The following is a 21,046-nucleotide window of genomic DNA, read 5'->3' on the forward strand; positions in this document are numbered from 1 at the left end:
TGCAGCTAAAGCTTTCCAAAATGGTTTTGCAAGAAAACGCTGTTCCTGGCAGTGCTCTGGCGATTCACCTCCTCTTAAGTGTCCAATGAAAGAAGAATCTGAGATCCTTCCATTCCCATTAAAAAAAATAGGGATTTTAACTTCGCTATTACTGCGTTTAAGCCATTGAGTCACCTTTGGCCACTCTTTGAATTAGGTTTCTGACCCCCCTGTTGCTGGGCCAGCAGCCCACCAGCTGTACCCGCAAACAACCCTCACCTTTTAAAGTAGCTGTAACGTTTAGATCTTTCTAACATTTCCTGGAATAATTAAACAGAAACGAATTTATAGTTAAATCCTCAGCTCTGTTCTTACTTTGCTGTCAGTTACAGCACAGGTTATTGCATTTCTATATTTACCCCTGGTAATTTTAACTCCGTGCGTTGCTATGACGACTTGCAGACGTCTTTAATCGAGCACTATTTGTTAATACCGTAATATCAAAATATTATGTTACATTATTTATAAGCTTTCAAAAATAAGAGTTAAATGTTTTTAAAAGAAAAGAAAAACCAATGCTATTGAACCGTGTAACTTGCTGCCCACCAGCACGGCCCAGCGCACCAGCCTGGTGGGAGCGACGCTGCCTCCACGGGGGTTTCCTCTGGGTTTCTTTTGGAGTCGGTGCTGAGGTGACATTGTCCGCCATCGCTGTCCCCACCCCGAGGGCCCAGGACTGCGCTCCGTGCTTCAAGGGGTTTGTTGGTTTTCTTTTTTTAATTATTGTTTGTGGGTGTACTTTTTTTTTTTAATTTTATTTTCCGTGGAGTAAAGCTTTTAATTTACAGTAGAACTGGATCTGGGACCTACCGCGCTCCTCAGGGTCGCTCTCTTTGGGATGTTTCTCTCGGAGCCGGAGGGTTTTGGGAGAGAACTGGAGGCCGGGGCCTCACCTCGCCCTCCTGGGTCCCTCGAGGGCCCCTCGGGCCCCCGGCCCCGGCCCCGCCCGCCCTATTTATCGTGACAAAAATTAACAAATAATAATAATGGTGATGATGAAAGCGATTTAAGGAACAAACACTATTGCTGCCGAATGCCATAAACACTGAGTTGTACAAATTGTGATTGAGGAAATGAAAAAGGTTTATACTTTTTAAAAAAAAAAAAAAATTTCAAATGGAATAAATTATTCATGAAGCCTTGATTGTGGTGTCGCCTCATTGCCAGCCAGGGAAGGAAGGGGCGGGGCCCGGGGGCGCGCCGCCATGACGTCACTTCCGCGACGCGGCGGACGTGCGCCGGAAGCGGAGGGGCGCGGGGGGAGGCGGCAATGGCGGAGTGCTCGGGCCTGCAGTTCGTCAGCCCCTACGCCTTCGAGGCGATGCAGAAGGTGGACGTGGTGCGGCTGGCGGCGCTGAGCGACCCCGAGCTGCGGCTGCTGCTGCCCTGCCTGGTGCGCATGGCCCTCTGCGCCCCCGCCGACCAGAGCCAGAGCTGGGCCCAGGACAAGAAGCTCATCCTGCGGCTCCTCTCGGGCGTGGAGGCCGTAAACTCCATCGTGGCCCTGCTCTCCGTCGACTTCCACGCCCTGGAGCAGGACGCCAGCAAGGAGCAGCAGCTCCGGTAACGGCGGGGGAACGGCGTCTCCTGTGGCCAAAGCCGCGGTGGTTGGTTTCTAGTGGAGGCAGCGGGCGGAGCGGCAGCGCAGGGAGCGGGGTTTGGGTCTGTCCCGGGGGCCTCCTTCTCCCCTCCGGGCTCGCAGGGAGGTGCCTGGGCAGGGAGGCGAATGGCGCTCCTTCCTGAGGCCAAGAGAGGCATCAGGTGGTGTCTCTGCCCTTGAAATTTCGATAGTATTTTCATATTTAGTAACTTGCTGAAGTAAATTTCCTAACGTCCTACAGTTACAACAGTCTTTTCTGATTGTTAGCACAAACCGGGCATGTTTAGTTTGGAGAAGAGGAGGCTGAGGGGGGACCTCATTGCCCTCTACAGCTCCCTGAAAGGAGGGTGTAGAGAGGTGGGTGTTGGCCTCTTCTCCCACGGGAATAGTGACAGGACCAGAGGAAATGGTCTGAAGTTGGGGCAGGGGAGGTTTAGATTGGATATTAGGAAGAATTACTTTACTGAGAGAGTGGTCAGGCACTGGCACAGCCTGCCCAGGGAGGTGGCGGAGTCCCCATCCCTGGAGGTATTTAAGGAACATGTAGACGTGGCACTGCAGGGCATGCTCTAGTGCCCGAGATTGTTGGGTTGTGTCTGTTTGTGGGTGGGTGTGGGGTGTGGTTGTGGGTGTTTGTTTTGGTTTTGGTGTTTGGTGTTGTGTGTTTGGTTGGTTTGTTGGTTGGTTTTTTTTGTTGGTTGGACTCGATGATCTCGAAGGTCCCTTCCAACCGAGAAGATTCCGTGATAGAATACATCCCTGCAGGATTACTCTCTTCCTTTAACCGATAAAATTTCCATGTTTGCGGGAACGTTTAATAGTTGCTGGTTTTAATCGTCTGTTAGGCACAAGCTGGGAGGAGGCAGCGGAGAAAGCGTCTTGGTGTCGCAGCTTCAGCACGGGCTGACGCTGGAATTCGAACACAGCGATTCGCCTCGGCGGCTGCGGCTCGTCCTGAGCGAATTGCTGGCAATTATGAATAAGGTAAAGGTCTCCCTGTCTGGGCTCTTTGTGAGTTTGATGGCAGTGCAGATGCACTCGCGATAGGTCGACACGCTGCTGCGGGTGAGCGCTCCTCTCCGGTTCTCACCGGCTTCACCAAGACCTAACGTCTCGGTCTGATTGCACGGTGGCTTCTGATTAAACTCCTTATGACCCCGGCTTCCTCGGGGAAGTCTGTCTTCCTCAGGACAAAGGAGGGTAATCTTTTCTAATATGATACAAGCTCTTTATATTCTGTAATATGTTTTGCTCAAATATAATGGGATTTTGTGAGACACCAGCGCAGGGATCATATTTGAAAACGGAATTAGGACTTTTCTCCATCCAGTTCTTTATTCCTATTGCAGTATGATATTACCCACCATATTTTTTTCCCCTCTCTGCCCCTTCCAGCATTTTATTTTCCTTGTGTAAACTTACCGTGTTTTTAGCATTGTCAGTGAGCTGTTTCTTTCTTCTGGAAAGAAGCGACGACACCAGCTGTATTGAAGTATTTCCATGAGTAAATATTTCTTATTCTAGACACTTTTCTTGCCCGTTCTGTGTTTATAGCTGCACATTTTTGATAGTTTTTAATGCATTCAATCTGCTGAATTTAAAGCTACAAAAGACTGATCAGACAAATTGCTTCATAAAACCTGTTGGGTGACGGTGAATAATGTCTTGTAGGTGTCAGAATCAAATGGTGAGTTTTTCCTCAAATCTTCTGAACTCTTCGAGAGTCCTGTTTACCTGGAGGAGGCAGCAGATGTTCTTTGCATTTTGCAAGCAGGTGCAGTATTCTGTATTTATAGTGTTTTCCGACCTCTTCCAAACCTAACAAACTAACTTTTGGCGCTGTTGTGACTGATGGAAGGTTAATGTGGGCTGTTTAGCTCTTTGAAAGAGCAATAGATCACAGATTGATTTTCTATTTATTGATTTGACCGTGGTACTTCAATGCATGTTAAAAGCAAGGTTTTACTTGTTTCGCAGTGAAACACTTTGACTTCTAAAACCCTCTTTTTATCCAGAGCTTCCATCTCTGTTGCCGATAGTTGATGTGGCTGAAGCTCTGTTGCACGTTAAAAACGGAGCCTGGTTCCTCTGCCTTCTGGTGGCCAATGTTCCTGATAGCTTTAACGAGGGTGAGTTACGCTTTCTTCTTGTCCAGCTTCTTTTTTCTAAAGGTTTGAAATGATTTCTGGCAAAGTAGTTAATTCTGGGCTAAACTAGGTGTCATGAATACTGGAATGGGAGAGCGTTTGGCTTACAAAATCCAATTTGAATGCATTTATTCCTAGAGGTGCTGGTGGGCTCCCATCCTCATCGTGTTGATCCCCCTTTTTTGCAACCTGTTTGTAGACTCATCGTGTGTTGTAGCTTTTCCTCTGTGGGTCACCGTTAGAAAGGCTGGTTCGGGCAGTGAGTGACTGGGACTGTGACCCTGGTCTCGCCTTGCTCATTGCTTTTGTCCCTTAGATTCCAAGGTGAAAAGTCTGGATTGTGGGTGTCTGTTCAGCATCCCTTACCTCCCAATAAGATGTCAGTCTCCAGGGCTGCCAGATGCACAGGTTGCATTAGATAGAGTATGAGCAGTAATTGGATGATGCATAAATCTGTAATTTCTCTGAGCCTTTAATTTCTCTGAGGAGAAAGACCGTTTCCTTGTTCTGTTTTTACGGTGTAGATCGTGAGCGCTTGCCCGGGCAAGGTTTGTGTGGCCCAGCTAATAAGTCAGAGGGAGCTGAACAGAATGCCTTGGCTTTGTGTGTGGATGGTTATGTGGCTTTCTCCGGGAGAGGCCAGATTTACTTACAGCTCCTGCTGGATATTTAGTCTGTAGGGGTTTGATTAAGAACGGTGAACGGCAGGACGAGGAAAGTGTTGGTGGCCGTCGGAGAACAGAAGCACTTCGTCACCTGTGTAAGATGAACCCTTCCCAAGCTCTGAGGGTGCGAGGCATGGTGGTAAGTCTGGCGTGAAATCATCATTGTGATCCTTACTGCAGCTTTGAAAACAAAAAAGGTCATTGAGCGTTTCATCTAGGTGGAAGAGTGTCATCTGCCGGGTCTCGGTGTGGCTTTGACCTTGGATCACACCAAAAATGAATCTTCAGATGATGGAGTGAGTGACCTGGTGTGTTTTGTCAGTGGTTTGCTACTTGGAACAAACGCAAAGGTTCGAACTTGGTTTGGAACTTTCATTCGAAATGGCCAACAGGTATGAAAATCTTTGAATATTTTGCTTTTTAAGAAAATATTCTTCTAGCTTGCTGTAACTCTTCTGGATGGGGACACCTATATTTGTCTGAATGTATATAAATCCTGTTGCACACCTTGGAGCAACTTTTACAAGGCAGCCTCTTCTTGTGGGACCATCAGGTCTATAAATAGCATCCCTGAAGGCAGCTGTTTGGTTGTTCCTCTGAGAGATTTTTGGGTAGATGATTCAATAGGCGTGGAGAGCAGGAAATTGTAAGTTTGTAATCTTTACCTGATAAATATGTTCGTCCTCAGTGTTCTCAATGGGAAGTTGTCTTGATTCACTTACTTAGTTGGCTTAGTTAAAGCTTGTGCTTTGATGTGTAATATGATCACGCGTTGCCAGTTGCCCTCGTACTGAAAACTGGATTTAAAAACAATTCCTCTTCCACCCCAACCTCCCCCTTTTTTTTTTTTCCCTTGACTTCATAATTGAGGAAGCTCTCATGTAATAGGTCGTTTGGTGGGATGAGTTTTACGCTGCTGTTCTCACCTTTTAACTTCTTACACAGAGGAAAAGAGATAACATCGGTTCTGTGCTTTGGCAAATGAGGAGGCAGCTGCTCCTGGAGCTCATGGGAATCCTTCCCACGGTTCGCAGCACGCACATTGTTGAAGAAGCAGATGTTGATACGGAGCCAAACGTGTCTGTGTATTCAGGACTGAAGGAGGAGCACGTCGTGAAAGCCAGCGCTTTGTTACGTCTCTATTGCGCCTTGATGGGAATCGCTGGGCTGAAGTAAGGAACATTTTAATGCTCTTGTGGTTTTTATTCCCTGTGTGTCCACTTAAAGAGAGGTCGAGAGCTTTGGGCACTTTTAACGTGAGCTGTCTCTTAATGCCGTTGTGTCCTTCAAACAGTCTTGGCAGGACTCCCGAGTTTCAATACTAAGGGAGGCCCTTCTCACGTGCTGGGGGCTGGAGCTGCCAGTTGATGGAAGTTTCTTTATAGCGCAGAGAGCAAACGTTATACTGACTCGTTAGAAGACGTCTAGGCCTAAGTTGTTGGAGCAGTGTGTAGAAGAGAGCAGCTGAAAACTCTAGCAACGTACGCCACATGAATTTAGAGTTTCTGTTCCTCTGCTTTTACTCTTTAGAGAGTGCTGATGCAGCGTCTTCATGCATTGTGAGTTCTAATTTAGGTATTTCATACTAATAGGCAAGATTATATCCTGGGGAAGTTTTCTCACTGTTTTTATCTCTTAACAGAGATTTTCATGTCTGTAAGTTCAAAGAGAATTGCCCGTTAATCTTGATACTCATTTATTGATGGCAACTTGATTAAAAAGATTAAGAAACAGAGAAAATGTAATCTTTAACCAGTGTGATGAGATGGAAATCTCTTCGCTTTTGAATTAGCAGCGTGGGGTTTGTTCTTTTTCCGTGCTGTTCAGGCCAACGGATGAAGAAGCTGAGCAGCTGCTGCAGCTGATGACCAGCCGCCCTCCCGCAACTCCAGCTGGTGTTCGCTTTGTGTCTCTCTCCTTTTGCATGCTCCTGGCCTTCTCCACCCTTGTCAGGTACCTCTCCGTAAAGGAGGAGCTTTGTAAAGATGTTTCTGGTTTAGCACCATTAAGGCAATGACCTTCCCCAGACCTGCGGTTTTTCTCTCCTAGTTCTTTATAAAATTCTCCATATGTTGATTGAGGGGATTTGTCTCATGCTATGGTGATTAAATTGATATTCCACTCTGCTCTCCCTCTTGTTTATAGCAAATTTTTTGAAAGGAGAGCGTCGGCATCAGCTTAGTTTGGAATGGTTTTTGAAGGCTGAAGTAGGCCTTACGAGTTCACTTTTCCATTGAACAAGTTTATGGCTAAATTCTTTAGAAACCCTGTTCCAAAGAGTAGCCATATAGATATTTAATGGATACAGCTTTCTGCTGTTTGTATTCAAGACAGGAAATTGCCTGACCATTGGACTGAAGTTTGTGCTAAATATCAGAGTTTATTGGCTATTTGAGGCTAAAGTGAAAGTGACAAAAAGTTTCCTGCCTTAAGATTCCTCAAATACTGGCTTTTCTGTTAGTAATTGTTACTAAAACTAGCGTAGTTCATGGGCAAGGGATCTTTTATGGCATTTCTTTGTGCAGCACCCCAGAACAGGAGCAACTCATGGTGATGTGGCTTAGCTGGATGATAAAGGAAGAAGCTTACTTTGAAAGGTGAGAGCAGGCTTCTCTTGTTTTAACAATTCCAGTAATCTTATGTTTACTTATGTCCTGTTGGAAATGAACTCTTCCTCTTTGTTATCCTTAGCATTTCTGGCGTGTCTGCTTCCTTTGGAGAGATGCTTCTCTTGGTAGCCATGTATTTCCACAGCAATCAGCTCAGTGCTATCATTGATTTGGTCTGTTCCACCTTGGGAATGAAGGTAAATCCTAAACTGTTTCTAGCACATACATTTCTCTGTTAAAATTAACTTTTTCCTGTGTATTTATACTCTTGGATTTACGTTAGTTTTTAATATAAAGAACTTTGGTTTTGCTAATGTACTTAAAGCAAATGTAAAGTAAAAAAAACGAGTAACTAACTAAATTAGACCTTCTGGAAAACCATTGACTGTGCCTCCCTCCTGAGCCAGGGGAATGGTATGATAAAGGTATCTTCAAAAAGTGCTGAGTTACTGAAATCATCATTTGCAAGAGATGAGGTTTTTGAGAAGACTAGTTGAAGAAATTTCCAAACTGAATTGCAAACGTGTTATTTTAAATAGTTGAAAGAAATATCTGTATAGGCAATAATTAATTTGTGAAAATTACCGAGGGAGACTTGCCTTCAATTTACGATCGTGAAATGGTGTCTCATCAAACGGAAAAGCTGGGTAGGTGGTTTTTAGGGTAAGGAAGACGTGGAGTGATGAACTTGTGACACTTGAAAATATTTTTGTTTTACGTTTGAAGTATCGATGCGAACGTTTTCCCCGTATCCCAGTGAAGACAAGTGTAAAAAGGTTAAAAGTTAACAGTTTATAAAGTAAGTTTGCTTCTTTTGTTTCAGATTGTTATTAAACCCAGCTCACTCAGCAGAATGAAGACAATCTTCACACAGGAGATTTTCACTGAACAGGTATTTTAACCCTAGGTTTTCTTTTTTGTCTTGTCTTCTCTTTTTTTTTTTCCTTTCTTCTGTAATCGCTTCAGTTTGACCTACAAGAAGAATCCAAGCCCTGCTGGTACTGAAGAGCCCTGGCTCTTGCTTTTTGTATGGTCTGATTATGCTTTTTGAACACTTTTTTTGAGTAATGGGGAAGCAAAGGAGAAAAATTGTCCACTGTGACATTATTTTTTGCAGTGGCAGGAAATGGTTCAGAAATGTGCTCCATGTGCTACAGTTTTACGTTTACAAAAACGGTTCTTCAGCTTCCAAACAACCAAACGATAGGTCAGGTGTTTTGAAGTGAATCTTGTTAGGGCTGCTCAGAACGTGGCTGTGTGACTTTGTCACCTTGTGCTTATGCACTGTGATAAGGTGAATATTTGTGGGATTTTTCTTGTTAATTCTAACTTTTCCTTCAGGTTGTTACAGCCCACGCAGTTCGTGTGCCTGTTACAGGCAACCTCAGTGCCAACATTACTGGGTTTTTACCTATTCACTGCATTTACCAGCTTTTAAAAAGTCGATCATTCACCAAGCACAAAGTATCCATTAAGGTATGACCTTCTTTTTATTTCCCTTCATAATTTTCAATGCTGACTAGGTTTTGCAGGCTTTCTTTGTTGTTGTTGTTGAATTATAGGAAAAGAATTCTTGCTGAATTTTATAGCTTATTACCATGTAATTTAAGAAGGAACCATGTATTAAGTTAGGGTATCCAGTTTTAGCCCTATAATCCAGAGGCCACAACTTAGTGAAGTTAAAGATAATAAGTTACCTCTCTCCTTCTGCCTGCACTTAAAAAAAATTGTAGTCAGAATGATATTTCCAGCCAGCACAAGTTTCATTGTGGGGTCTGTACAGAGCAGGGTCCAGGATACAGTTTATGACCAGGCGCAACTCGGAGCTGGTATTACCCTTTCCAAAGTCAGAGCCTCATTCAGTTTTTTGTAACTAATTGAAAGGGGATCATAGAATGGTTGGAGTTGGAAGGGACCTTAAAGATCATCGAGTTCCCAACCCCCTGCCCTGGGCAGGGACACCTCCCACCAGACCAGGTTGCTCAAAACCCCATGAGCCTGACCTTGAACCCCTCCAGGGATGGGGCATCTACAGCTTCTCTGGGCAACCTGGGCCAGTGCTTCACCATCCTCACAGCAAAGAATTTCTTCCTAATATCTAATCTAAATCTCCCCTCTTCCAGTTTAAAACCATTACCCCATGTCCTATCCCTCCACTCCCTGATCAAGAGTCCCTCCCTATCTCTCCTGTAGGCTCCCTTCAGGTACTGGAAGGCCACTGTAAGGTCTCCCCGGAGCCTTCTCTTCTCCAGGCTGAACAACCCCAGCTCTCTCAGCCTGTCTCCATAGGAGAGGTGCTCCAGCCCTACTTGCAGACAAAAAAAGAGGGGAGTACAGAGGGATGTACTTGCAGACATAAAAAAAAATTGCCCTCCAGCTTTGAAACTGAACATGTAATGGCATATTTTTTTCTAGGACTGGATCTATCGGCAGCTCTGTGAAACGACCACCCCGCTCCATCCTCAGCTGCTTCCTCTTATTGATGTCTACATTAACTCTATTCTTACTCCGGCATCTAAATCCAACCCAGAGGCCACAAACCAGCCCGTGACCGAACAGGAGATACTGAATGTTTTTCAAGGACTCTCTGGGGTAAGTGATTTCTTTGCTTCTTTCACATACTTTAGTGCGAACATGTGATTCAATATTTTGTATATATGCGTGATGCAGATTCTGTAAGTCGCCTCACTTTTTGTCTTTAATGCCTGGATAGTAAACGGCTTCCTACTGCAGCGGTCATCAGGTGTTTTGAAGTGAATCTTGTTAGCGGTACTCTGATTTTTCGGAGGATTGCCATTTGCCCTGTTTTGCCCTTTGCCTTGGGACCTCGCCAACTCACGCTGTTAAAAATGCAAAGAAAAGCATTTCATGGATTGAAAAATGGAGGTGTTTATGTCGGATTTGTATAATTTTTGTACTCGAAAGAAGCATTTTAATTTTGATAAAGGTATGATAATGGTCACTTGGACACATATTCGTAGAATGAGTGGCAAGCGTTGACTCGCGTTGGAATCCTGGGATTACTCCTTCTTAGTGTCCTCAGATTAAAAAATACATTTTACGTTTGAAGCTCATTTTTCAAAAAAAAAAAAAAAAAAAAAAAAAAAAAAGAGAAAAATTCCATGCAACTTTCGGCTTGGACCTCATATGGCTTGCCATTTTTAGACAAGGTTTACTGCCTTATCTTTCTTCATATTTGCACATAAATCCGAATTTTTATTCTCAAGAATTAGGAATGCAACATGACCTTTGTATGTGCTTTTATATACAGGGAGAAAATACTCGTCTTCCTCAGCGATACAGCATCACAACACAATTACTTGTCCTCTACTATGTCCTGTCGTATGAAGAAGCGCTTCTGGCAAACACAAAGATACTGGGTATATGTCATTGCGTCAGTGGAAAACAGATAAACTGAAAATTAGATACAAAGATAGGAATTCTTACGATAACCAACATTCATGTTGCCGTCAGATTGAAGCACAGCGTAAACAGTTTAGATCCTTGCAAAAAGTACAGCATTGCTGTAGAAATTAAGGAGATAAAGTTTCTGCTAACACTCTCTAGTTGAGTAATTTTTTTTTCCAGATTAAAAACGGTCCAGATAAAGGTTCCAGATAAAAAACCTTGAATAAAGAAAGTGCAGATTTGAGCAATGATCTCAAAATCAGTTGGACTTGGTCAAAGATAGTATGGAAGTCTTGCCAACAAATCTAAATGCCAGGAGACTCTTTAAACGGAAATGTTCACAGAAATGGTTTCCTGAAGAGCTTAATTTAATACTTTAACAGGAATGAGGTGTGTTATTTGGGATTTTCTCTGTTTTACCTGGATAATACAGAGACAAGCGCTTTACATTTTCTTTATTTGTTCATTTGGGGAAATATTTTTTTTCCCTGACTGTAAATCTTATGTGTGGTTTCTTGTTCTGTTCCCTTATAGCTGCCATGCAGAAAAAACCCAAGTCTTACTCGTCAGCATTAATGGATCAGATTCCAATCAAGTACCTCATCCGGCAGGCACAGGGGCTGCAGCAGGAACTGGGAGGTACATCTGTGTGTCAGAGTCTAACGAGGAAGGCAGGCAAAGCATGTTTCCAGCTCTGTTGTCTGTGTCATAGTGTGCCTTAAAATCTGTCAGTAGTAATTAGTGAGATTATAGATATGTTTGAAGAGTAATAGTGAGAGTTGGAGGAAGGCAGCTCTTTTTAGAGTCAGTCTTACCTACCCAGGGTAGCTTTTAGAGTAGGAATTGCCTGAGAATGTGTAATTATTCTGGACTGAGTTTAAGAGTTACTGTCGGGTCCTCCCACCTTTCCGCGAAAGGTGACTTTTCCTTTCTGTTGGAGTTGGAATATCAGGCTGTAAGCCTGGAAACTCATTGACCTTCTCAACAGGGCTTCAGTTAATGCCTGTTGTTGAAGTGATAGGCACAAATATGTTCAGGTGAAAGATGTAGCCACTCAAATCTAAGATGTATACTTTCTTAACACCCTTAAAGGCTTGCATTCTGCACTGTTACGCCTTCTCGCAACGAACTACCCACACCTCTGCATTGTGGAAGACTGGATCTGTGAGGAACACATCACGGGCACTGACGCCTTACTGAGGAGGATGCTTCTTACGAACATTGCGAAGAATCACTCTCCCAAACAGCTCCAAGAAGGTAAATAACTTCATGTGAAGTAAACAGTGTTCTTTCCAAATTGGCTGGAATAAATATGGGTTTGGAAGTGTGTAGATATTTAACTAATTTGATCGCACTGCATTTGTATAATGAAAGTGTTCTGCTGCCAAATCAGAAAAAATGTCAGAAGTCCAGTTTTACCAAGATCCGTTGTCTTTATTTTATAGCATTTTCCATGCTGCCTGGAAATCACACCCAGCTGATGCAGATCTTGGAGCATTTAACACTTCTCTCGGCTGGTGAATTGATCCCGTACGCAGAAGTCTTGACATCAAACATGAATTGCTTGCTGAACGTTGGGGTCCCTCGGAGGATTCTTCAGACCGTCAATAAACTTTGGATGGTTCTGAACACCGTGATGCCAAGAAGGTAGGTTCAAAATACTGTTTAGTTCATTGGTGCAGGTGGAGTGCCACTTTCTGCTTCAAAAATAATGGCACAATGCCTTTGTCTGGGAATTTGGAGGTTGTGACTGAATAGAAGGTGTTGGAGTTGCATTCCTTTTTGCTTTCTTGAGACTTTCAACCTTTGTATTTAAAAAGGTGGTACTTCTTATCCTGAGGGTACTTCTTATCCAATATAGGAGTGTGGTTTTATAGTGTGCATTGTTTATGACAAATTGCTGGTGAAACATGAAGTCACTTTGGTAAGAATGTGCCTTTTCTGAGAAGCTGGATGCTCTATTGCAGTGAAACAGTTTGGTTGCTGTAATTCCAGTGAATGTGAGTTAATTGTATCTTCGTTAACTTCAAGGTCTGCAAATGGGCTTTTTGCTCCTTGACAGGCCTAGAAAAATACAGTTAATTGAGGTAAGTGAGTGTGCAGATGCTTGTGTGATCCTTATTCTCTTACAGGCTATGTAATTAAAAAATTATAAAAATTATCTCATTTTAGGTTGTGGGTGATGACTGTTAATGCTCTGCAGCCTTCAGTAAAAGTAGTCCGGCAGCAGAAATACACCCAGAATGATCTGATGATTGATCCTTTGATTGTACTACGATGTGATCAGAGAGTTCACAGGTGAGTGTTGCCCTCCTCCAGCTTTTTGCGTTCGGTGGTACTTACACGATACATAGTGAGTGCCGAACATAATGCTGTCTCATAGAAAACTTCTAAAAGCTTTCAGTACTTCAAAACATATTTTCAAACTGATCATATGAGCCTGTAAGTTCCATCTTTTTTGTATTTAAGCTTGTTGATCAGGGGACTGAGAGAGCTGTGTGTGCTGTTTCAGCACGTCATGCTGTCCAGCCGAGTGTCCTGTTGGACAACCTTACACGTAGTTCTGATTTGGGATTTGTGCATGGATCATCCATTTTGGATTTGCGTGTGTGAATTTGTTCTAAACAAGACGTTGCAGGGTGCTTAAAATGTCTGCTGCCACGTGGTGGTGGTGATTGAGGCTGTAGCTGCGACATCCCTGCACTGCACACGCTGTCTTTTATCGTGGGCCTGTGGGTATTCCATCCGTTTGGGTAACAGTTTCTGCGGGTGGGTGCTTGATGAATATGGCAAAGGTAGATTTGCTTAATTTCCCAAGAAAGTCTTTTAATAGTAGTTAGAAATTATTCCCTCTCACTGTCAGTGATGACGGAGGAGAGTGTGTAATGCTGCTTTATGGCTCTGATGCAGAAGAATGAGCTGAGGATTTTAGTAGTGAAAGTGATGACAACTGAGAGCAGTGGACCAGCTTTTAAGGAGAATATGAAATAATGCAAAGAATAAGTCAGAATTTGTAAATTATAACTTTGCTTTTTCATAGTAATGAAGAAAATTGCATCTGTTATTCTAAAAAAGATATGGTTAATCATTTTAAATGTACTTAAGCCCCTAGGTTTATTCCTTCTCTGTTTTTTTTCATGTTTTCCGTCAGCTGTGGCTTATTTTTCCCCTTTCGTATTATCCTTATGTTCATAATAAATGGCTAATAGTCAAAGTGATTTGTTCTTCACGTTCTGGTTTGTATCCATCTGTCGCTCCTTGCCTTTTAGCGTTTGAGCCGTGAACCCAATTTTCATTTGAGTTGCTACAACTCGGCTGGATTTCAGGTTTCTCTTGATGACATCTTTAATCCCCAGCCCATAGGTGAAATTTTTAAATGTATATCCCTTCAGCCCTGGATGCAAATTGAAAATCCTACATTTCTAAAACTGTTGGGGAGATTTATGATGCAATGTGATTTGAAAACTGCCATCTTAGTATTGTGGAAGTAGTTCAGAGCTTGTCTGCCGTATTTTTCCTCGTCATTCAGTCGATTGTTTTTCCTTCACGTTCAGCCAATATTTTTTAGGTTTCCTTTGTTCATCTGAATTTGGTCTCTTCAGTAGTTCCTTGTTTTTGAGAGCATGCACATACGTGTGTGCCTGAGAGAAGCAGGACAGAATGGCAGGGCAGCAGAAGGGATTGTGACCTTTGGTGTTTTGCTGTGTTGGGGAAAACAGCTTAGGTATGAACCAAACTGCAACCAAATGAGCCTCTGAGGAGCGTGTTTAGTTTATTCACATTATTACTGTCTTATTGTTCTGCCTACTGAAATGCCTTCATTTTATCACGTGTTCCCGTATCAGGAGTCCTCCTCTGATGGATATAACTTTGCACATGTTGAACGGATATCTTCTGGCTTCAAAAGCTTACCTCAACTCTCACCTGAAAGAAACAGCAGAGCAGGACATCAGGCCATCCCAAAACAACGCGATGGGCCCAGAGGCCCCAGAAGTTACAAGGGAAGAATTAAAAAATGCATTGCTTGCTGCTCAGGTAAGGGGAAAGAAATGGATATTAAATGATGTGAGGGAAGACAAAGATAAAACAGAAATACGAAACAGGAAATTAAAAAAGAAGACCTTTTTACTTCTTTTTTTACTGAATTCTGTTACAATGAAAAAGAAAACTGCTTCCGTATTCAAATTGTTAAATATTTTCGGTCTTCTGTTTGCTAGTCTGACGCATTGTGTTGGTGAACTGCTTTGATAGTGTTGTTTTCTGTTAGAACAGAAGAGTTTTGCTTACTAGCCCTTTTGCCTTGTTACTTGTGTTATCCAGAGGCTCTTTCTGTACTGCTTTGCAGCAGAAAACATGAATAAATGTGACAGACGTACATGTGCTCATTTGAACTGTGCGAAGAGAAGCAGCTGGCGTTGTGAAGCGTGAGACTGAAGAACGGTTAACTTACTCTAGCTTCACATTACGGGAATTCTTGAGTAATCCTGTCTCTCAGACAGTCTCTTCTTACCTCTGTCTGGAAGAGTGACACACAGATAGTCCCTATTAGAAAATAATTTTTGAGTTGATAGGAAGTTTTATATTTATATTATTAGTGTAGTCTCCTCTGAATACTATGAATTACATGGCGATGTGCATATTTTTTTTTAATCTGGATGCTTTAAGGGACCATTGGATATTTATTTTGAAACAATATGAGATTCTTTTGAAAATACCCTTTTAATCTGTGATTATAATGATCCATTAGGTTAAGCTTTTGTTCTTCGAGACTTGATTCAGATGAAGTGTTGGGTATTTGTAATGTTCTTCAGGGTTTGTGATTCTTGAACTGAGCTCTCTTTATTGTGTGAAAAAAAAAAAATCTAGAGCTAGAAATTCTAGCCATCTGACAGTCTTACGTTTCTTAAATTCTCATTACCTTGTATATGATTTCTTTGATTTCATTGGAGTTTTTCATGCATGTTCTGTTGCTTATTTCTTCTCAGGACAGTGCTGCTGTGCAGATTCTTCTAGAGATCTGCTTACCTACAGAAGAAGAGAAAGCCCAGAGCAGCAATATCCACAGTTTGCTAAAGAGCGTTCATAGTTCCACAAGCCCTAAGAGCCCAGAACTAGAAGAAGAAGAAGACAGCTTGCTGTGTAATCTTCGCGAGGTCCAGTGTCTGATCTGCTGTCTGCTGCACCAGATGTACATAGCTGATCCCAACATAGTCAAACTAGTTCATTTCCAGGTGTGCTTTCCACTATTTTAGTTCTTCCTAGGTTTCTCTGGTTAAGAAAGAGCCAAATGAAGTGGTCAAAGGATGCTGAATGCTGTTTGTGTTCCTCAGGAATTATAATTTGGCTTCTCATCTCGCCAAACTTGCAGTACCTGCATTTCCTCCATATTTCAGTGCTTGGACTGTGTGTTGTAGCCGAGAAGGGAGCAGCTAAATTATGCCTGTTCCTCATCATTAAACACAGGCTTTCTTTGGGCCTCTGCCCTTCTTTATACCAAAATAATTTGTCCATTCTAGGCCAAGGAAAACTGGCCTAATCATCTTATAATTAGTTGTTCCACATCTTTTGTGGGTTAATTTTTTCTGGCTGTGTTTTTAAATTGGTATAGACATTATTCAAAACTGTAATTTGGCTTCAAATGTAAATGTCTACTTACCTTTCCTTTTGGTGAGGGCACAGTTTATCTCTTTAGAGTGGAAGGGGAAAGGTTGCCCCTGCCAAAGCAGCTGTGTGCCTTCAAAAAAAAGAAGAGGGGAAAGATTAGCAAATTTTTTAATATAAATGCATTTTTAATGTGTGTTAATTTGCTCGTTGCCAGATGGCAGTCTCTTTAAAAGGAGTTAATGTGCCTTGATCTGGAACTGATGAAGTGACTAAAAAAGTCAATGGTGCAGTCGTGAAATAAGCAAGTTGGGGCCTTTGGTGAAGTTTGGAACACAGGGGAAGGACACAGAAGGAAAGTGTCACTACAGCCTGGTTTAGTTGGGGGGGCGAAGGGGAAGTCTATATGCAAATAATACCTTGAGTATTGAGGATAAAGAACTAATTCAGACCCTGGGTTTGTCACCCAGCCTGCCTTGTGAGACACAGGCCTGTTGCTTATAGTTCTGAAAAAAAAGAGATTTACAAGTATGTTAATTTTAAAAAAAGCATTAATGCAGATCTAGTTTAAAATCTTAATTGAAATAGAATTTTTAAAACACCTTGGACATATCTTTTCTTAATCACACAGGGTTACCCATGTGAACTTCTGGCTCTGACAGTGGCAGGGATTCCCTCGATGCACATCTGCCTGGATTTCATACCCGAGCTCATTGCCCAGCCTGAACTTGAAAAACAGGTACTGTACACTTGTCGGGTTTGAGATTCACTGTGAGTGGTTCACCTTGATGAAGTATCAGTTAAGGGGAGAAAATAAAAGGATCCCTAAAAAAAGTCCTGTTCTAACTTACCTAGGACATTAAGGTAATATCTGTAGCACTTTTACCGTAAATTAAAGACCTGGCGTTTAAACCCCCTTCAAACAGAGATTGTGACATCTCCTCTAACGTATCTCTGTACACTTGTTCAGGAAATACGCATGAATTTTGGTATTACCGTCAAGAACATGAATAAAAGCACTTTTCAGTAATGACTTTCATTCGTTCTTTATATTGAGTATAAATCAGTTGGCAAATTTTTGCCTATTTATTTTATATCTGATACTTTATAGCTACAGAGACTTTAATGAAGATTTAAGTTTTGAAACCCTTTTCTGCAAAGCTCTTCTGTAGAACAGAGGAAGCAATCTTAAGATCAAAATTTTGTTTGTTCTCATGGAGAGTTTGACCACAAAGTCTTTTTTCAGGGTATATTACCACTGTTTATTGAAGCAAACTTGGGACAAGACTGTAAGGTGTAAATTTCTAAATCAATTTAAATTTCTCCTTTGCCCGTTGTTTTACTGGTTCTTTCCCTGGTCTAACTGCAAGAGCAAACCCTGCCGGAATGTGTGGCTTTCCTCAAAATTACGCTGTTTGAGTCTGAAAAGCGTGGTTTCTTCTCACTACAGGCTCTCAGCAAGAGGGGGAGTCGAGAGTTTGATTTAGAAATGCTTCACCAATATTTTTGAAGGCCTTCTCATGATGATTATGAAAAACAGTGGCAAATAATCATTTATGATTACTTTCTAAAGCAATTAGTAGCCCCCATCCTGTGATAAGGGGAGATTACATATTTGGCTCGTTGTAGGTAATTGGAATTTGTTGGGGTAAAGATTCCTCTGCTTTGGATAGAAAGTACAAAGCAATCTGTAATTTTGTGGCTTATTTCTCTTTTGTCTTTCTCCTACTGAACAGATATTTGCCATCCAGTTACTTTCATTTTTGTGTATCCAGTACGCGCTACCTAAATCTCTCAGCGTGGCTCGTTTAGCAATCAATGTGATGGGAACCCTGCTCACAGGTAAGCACTCAGCAACCCCTAAATACATTCTTGTGTAAATTAGGATTATTTGTCTAAGTTGAATGTAGTTTTATCTAAAAGCCACTGTGTTAATTATGATTGTAGAAGTAACAACAATTCTTGACTGGATTTTTGTAATAATTCCTTTTTACTTAACCATTTCTTTTTCCTTGATAGTTTTAACCCAGTCGAAACGCTATGCTTTTTTCATGCCGACCCTGCCTTGTTTGGTGTCGTTCTGTCAAGCCTTTCCTCCTTTGTACGAGGATATTATGTCTCTGCTGATACAAATAGGACAAGTTTGTGCCTCTGATGTTGCTACGCAAACAAGGGACTTTGACCCAATTATTACCCGTAAGTAAAATACCTTGTATTTCAAAAGTTGTGGTCCCAGGGAGAAAATGATAATGTTTCGAAAGTTTGAGTGTAGTTGGAATAAAGTATGAAATTTACTGCTGTTGTCTTGTAAATATAGAAGGAATAGGGATAGGTGGATTTACTGGATTGGAGGAGAGAGTTTAAAGGCTAAAAGGGCTGAAAGTAGCCCTTCTATGAAGCTTCATACTGCCTTCCTCCTGTTTTATTTTTCTGCTTTTATGATATCAAGGTGTGTCCCTGTATGCAAGTGTTGTGCGTAGAATTTGCCATTGTAGTCTAAGGTTGAAAGACCTGAGCAAAGGCCACTGGCTTTTGAGAACACGAGGATGTTTCAGCCCTTCAGCTGAGGCATAATGGCCATAAAATCTTCCTGATCTCTTTGAAACGTGAAGTCAAATGAGCTACCTGGAGTCTTACACATGACATAGCACAGCTGGATAAATATATAGTGATTGTGTGAACATGGATTAACTGTTTAAGTGTATCAGTTGATCGTGAGCCTGTTTTTGTCTCCTTTTTTGTCTAAAGACAAATGCTTTGTTCATGTGATACAAGGTTTCCTGGTGCTATCTATGCTAGGATATTTATGTTAAAAGATGTTAAGAGGGAATATGAAAAACCTCAAAGGAGTCATAGATAAATAAAAAAGGAATGTTATGGTGTCTCTAGAAGTAAGCCGTGGATTGTTTCATGCCTGGTGCATGAAATAGTGATGGCTCAAATTTGCAATTTTATAGCATAATGTTTGTGTTATGGGTGTAATATAACAATTAAAAAAAAAAATTATTTAGATGTACTTTGCTTCTTCTGCTTAATTGTCTAGGTCTCCAGCAGCTGAAGGAGAAACCACATGAAGTGTCAGGATTCTGTAAAGATTCATCTATCAAAAGTTGTTCAAGAGACATTGCAAGCATGGACCCTGATGTTCGGTTGTGCCAGTGTGTTGAAAATACTATCATTGAAATAATTAACATGAGCGTAAGCGGAGTTTAGGAAGAACGCAAATGAAATTGTACTGTAGGTAGTCCCACAGTCTATGGTGCCTAAATTTGGAGAAAGCTGCGGATGTGGACTGAGGACCTGGAGCACAAGAAGTCCGTGGTTTTCATTCATTCCATTCAGTTATGGCTGAAAAGAAAAGAATTCTTTAAAGAGGCTTATATTGCTTCCAGGGGAAAACTTTTGAGGCTGATGGGGGTCAGTGAAACTGAGTGTGATTTTTCGGCTCGCTTGGTTTCTGAAGTGATACAGCAACACACCTGAAAGGGGTTTATAACACTGAAACGTGAATAGTTTGTTGAGCAAACAGCAAAATGATGAGTGAGGAAAAATTGAGATTGAAGCGCCTTTGCTTAAGTTAAATGAACTACGGTTCCAGAGCCTTGCAGAGCAAGAGGAAATAAAATACTCCAAGGAAGACTTGAAAAAGTGGTGTAACTTACTTGCACCATCACATTGAGTACTGAGAAAATGCTTTAACTTTTTTTTATTTGTGTTTCAAACCGTTGGTCAAAGGTTCAGTCCATGAGATCAGTGACTTCATCGAAAGATCAGCCAGCCTTCATTAAACATTTGAAACTGATCTAAGAGTTTCTTTAAAAGAAAGTACTAGTACTCCAAAAGGAGCTATACAAATGCGATTTTTAAAAGAATGTGTATTTTTAATGCAGCTCAGATGGTTTAGTTTAAAAGAGATGAGAAAGGCTTCAAGAAATAAGTGCAAAGGTATCTCAAGTTGTCATCAGGATAAGATCAAAAAAAGAAATTAGTGTTATGGCTGACTTGGACAGAATCTAAATTTCCCCTTAGCGAAAGGAGTGACAGATTTCAGCCATGCCGAAGGGGTTACTTGCAGCAAAGTGGGCGAGAAGGCGGAATCCTTTGTGCTTCATGCGTGGAGTTGGTTGTTCTTTTCCTGTACAAAAGCTGCAGGATTTAGCCTCGACAGATGTGTTCTGTGCCACTGCAGAAGGCTGCATATGATGCAATATTTGGGAATTTCCTGAAGGTTGTTGCACAACCATGAGGCAGCACGGGCTTCCGTGCAGAGAAAGAAAATTAGGGTTTGGCAGTTGTGCCGGAATTGAGTGTAGGAATTCAACACATGGGAATTGCTAAACTTGTCAGTCCAGCACTTGCTCTGTTCACAGCAGCCAGGGTCCTTCAATACGTGAAATATTTTTCAGTTGAAACCAGTTTATAGTCCAGAAATAATGGTCTGGAGCTTTAGTGTGGCCTTGAGAAAGTCGTGCATTGCTCGTCTGCTGCCTTTGACCCAGAAGGGCCGATACCCAACTGCCAAAGGCCTGGCTTTGTGGCCGGGTTCACCGTCCCCTCACACCCTCGGGCTGCCTTCTGTATTTTTGTCATCTTGATGTAAAATATGTAAATAATCTAAATGTATGTATTTTTTTTTTTCTCTTCTGTTCTCCGTATAATTTTTTATGCTGGAGTGGTATTTAAATAAAAAAAAACCCAAACCAAACCCAAACCGTATGATATGCATCAGGTCACAGATATTCATACTTTTAATTTCAAAGGGAGTTGACTGGGTGGAATTTAGGTTTCCTACCTGGTTTAACCCGTGGGGGGGGTTCTCCACAGAGCAGCAGGACGCGGGGCAGCCCTGGGGCCGCGGCCTGCCTAAAACAAGGTAAATAACGAAAAGTATTAAAAGTACTTCGCGATAGAAATTCTCCACACTGAGCGCCTGGTTGCCCAGCAACGAGTGCAACTCGGAAGCCAACAAGGGCCTCC

General features: G+C 41.9%; 1 protein-coding gene across 1 annotated transcript; it reads left to right on the forward strand.

Annotated features, from left to right (window-relative positions):
• The first annotated feature begins 1,274 nt into the window (after positions 1 to 1,274).
• Positions 1,275 to 20,750, forward strand: INTS2 (integrator complex subunit 2). The gene is made up of 24 exons (XM_074160622.1): positions 1,275 to 1,602; positions 2,485 to 2,623; positions 3,311 to 3,413; positions 3,655 to 3,768; positions 4,460 to 4,590; positions 4,670 to 4,843; positions 5,397 to 5,623; positions 6,279 to 6,404; positions 6,977 to 7,048; positions 7,143 to 7,257; positions 7,884 to 7,952; positions 8,402 to 8,536; positions 9,476 to 9,652; positions 10,332 to 10,440; positions 11,003 to 11,107; positions 11,561 to 11,725; positions 11,914 to 12,115; positions 12,641 to 12,766; positions 14,314 to 14,503; positions 15,454 to 15,699; positions 16,701 to 16,808; positions 17,806 to 17,911; positions 18,089 to 18,265; positions 19,113 to 20,750. Exons 1-24 carry the CDS (start codon positions 1,310 to 1,312, stop codon positions 19,280 to 19,282), a joined length of 3,579 nt encoding a protein of 1,192 aa, XP_074016723.1. The 5' UTR covers positions 1,275 to 1,309; the 3' UTR covers positions 19,283 to 20,750.
• The last annotated feature ends 296 nt before the right edge of the window (positions 20,751 to 21,046 follow it).

Source organism: Numenius arquata, chromosome 18, assembly GCF_964106895.1.
Source record: "Numenius arquata chromosome 18, bNumArq3.hap1.1, whole genome shotgun sequence".
Lineage (NCBI taxonomy): Eukaryota > Metazoa > Chordata > Aves > Charadriiformes > Scolopacidae > Numenius > Numenius arquata.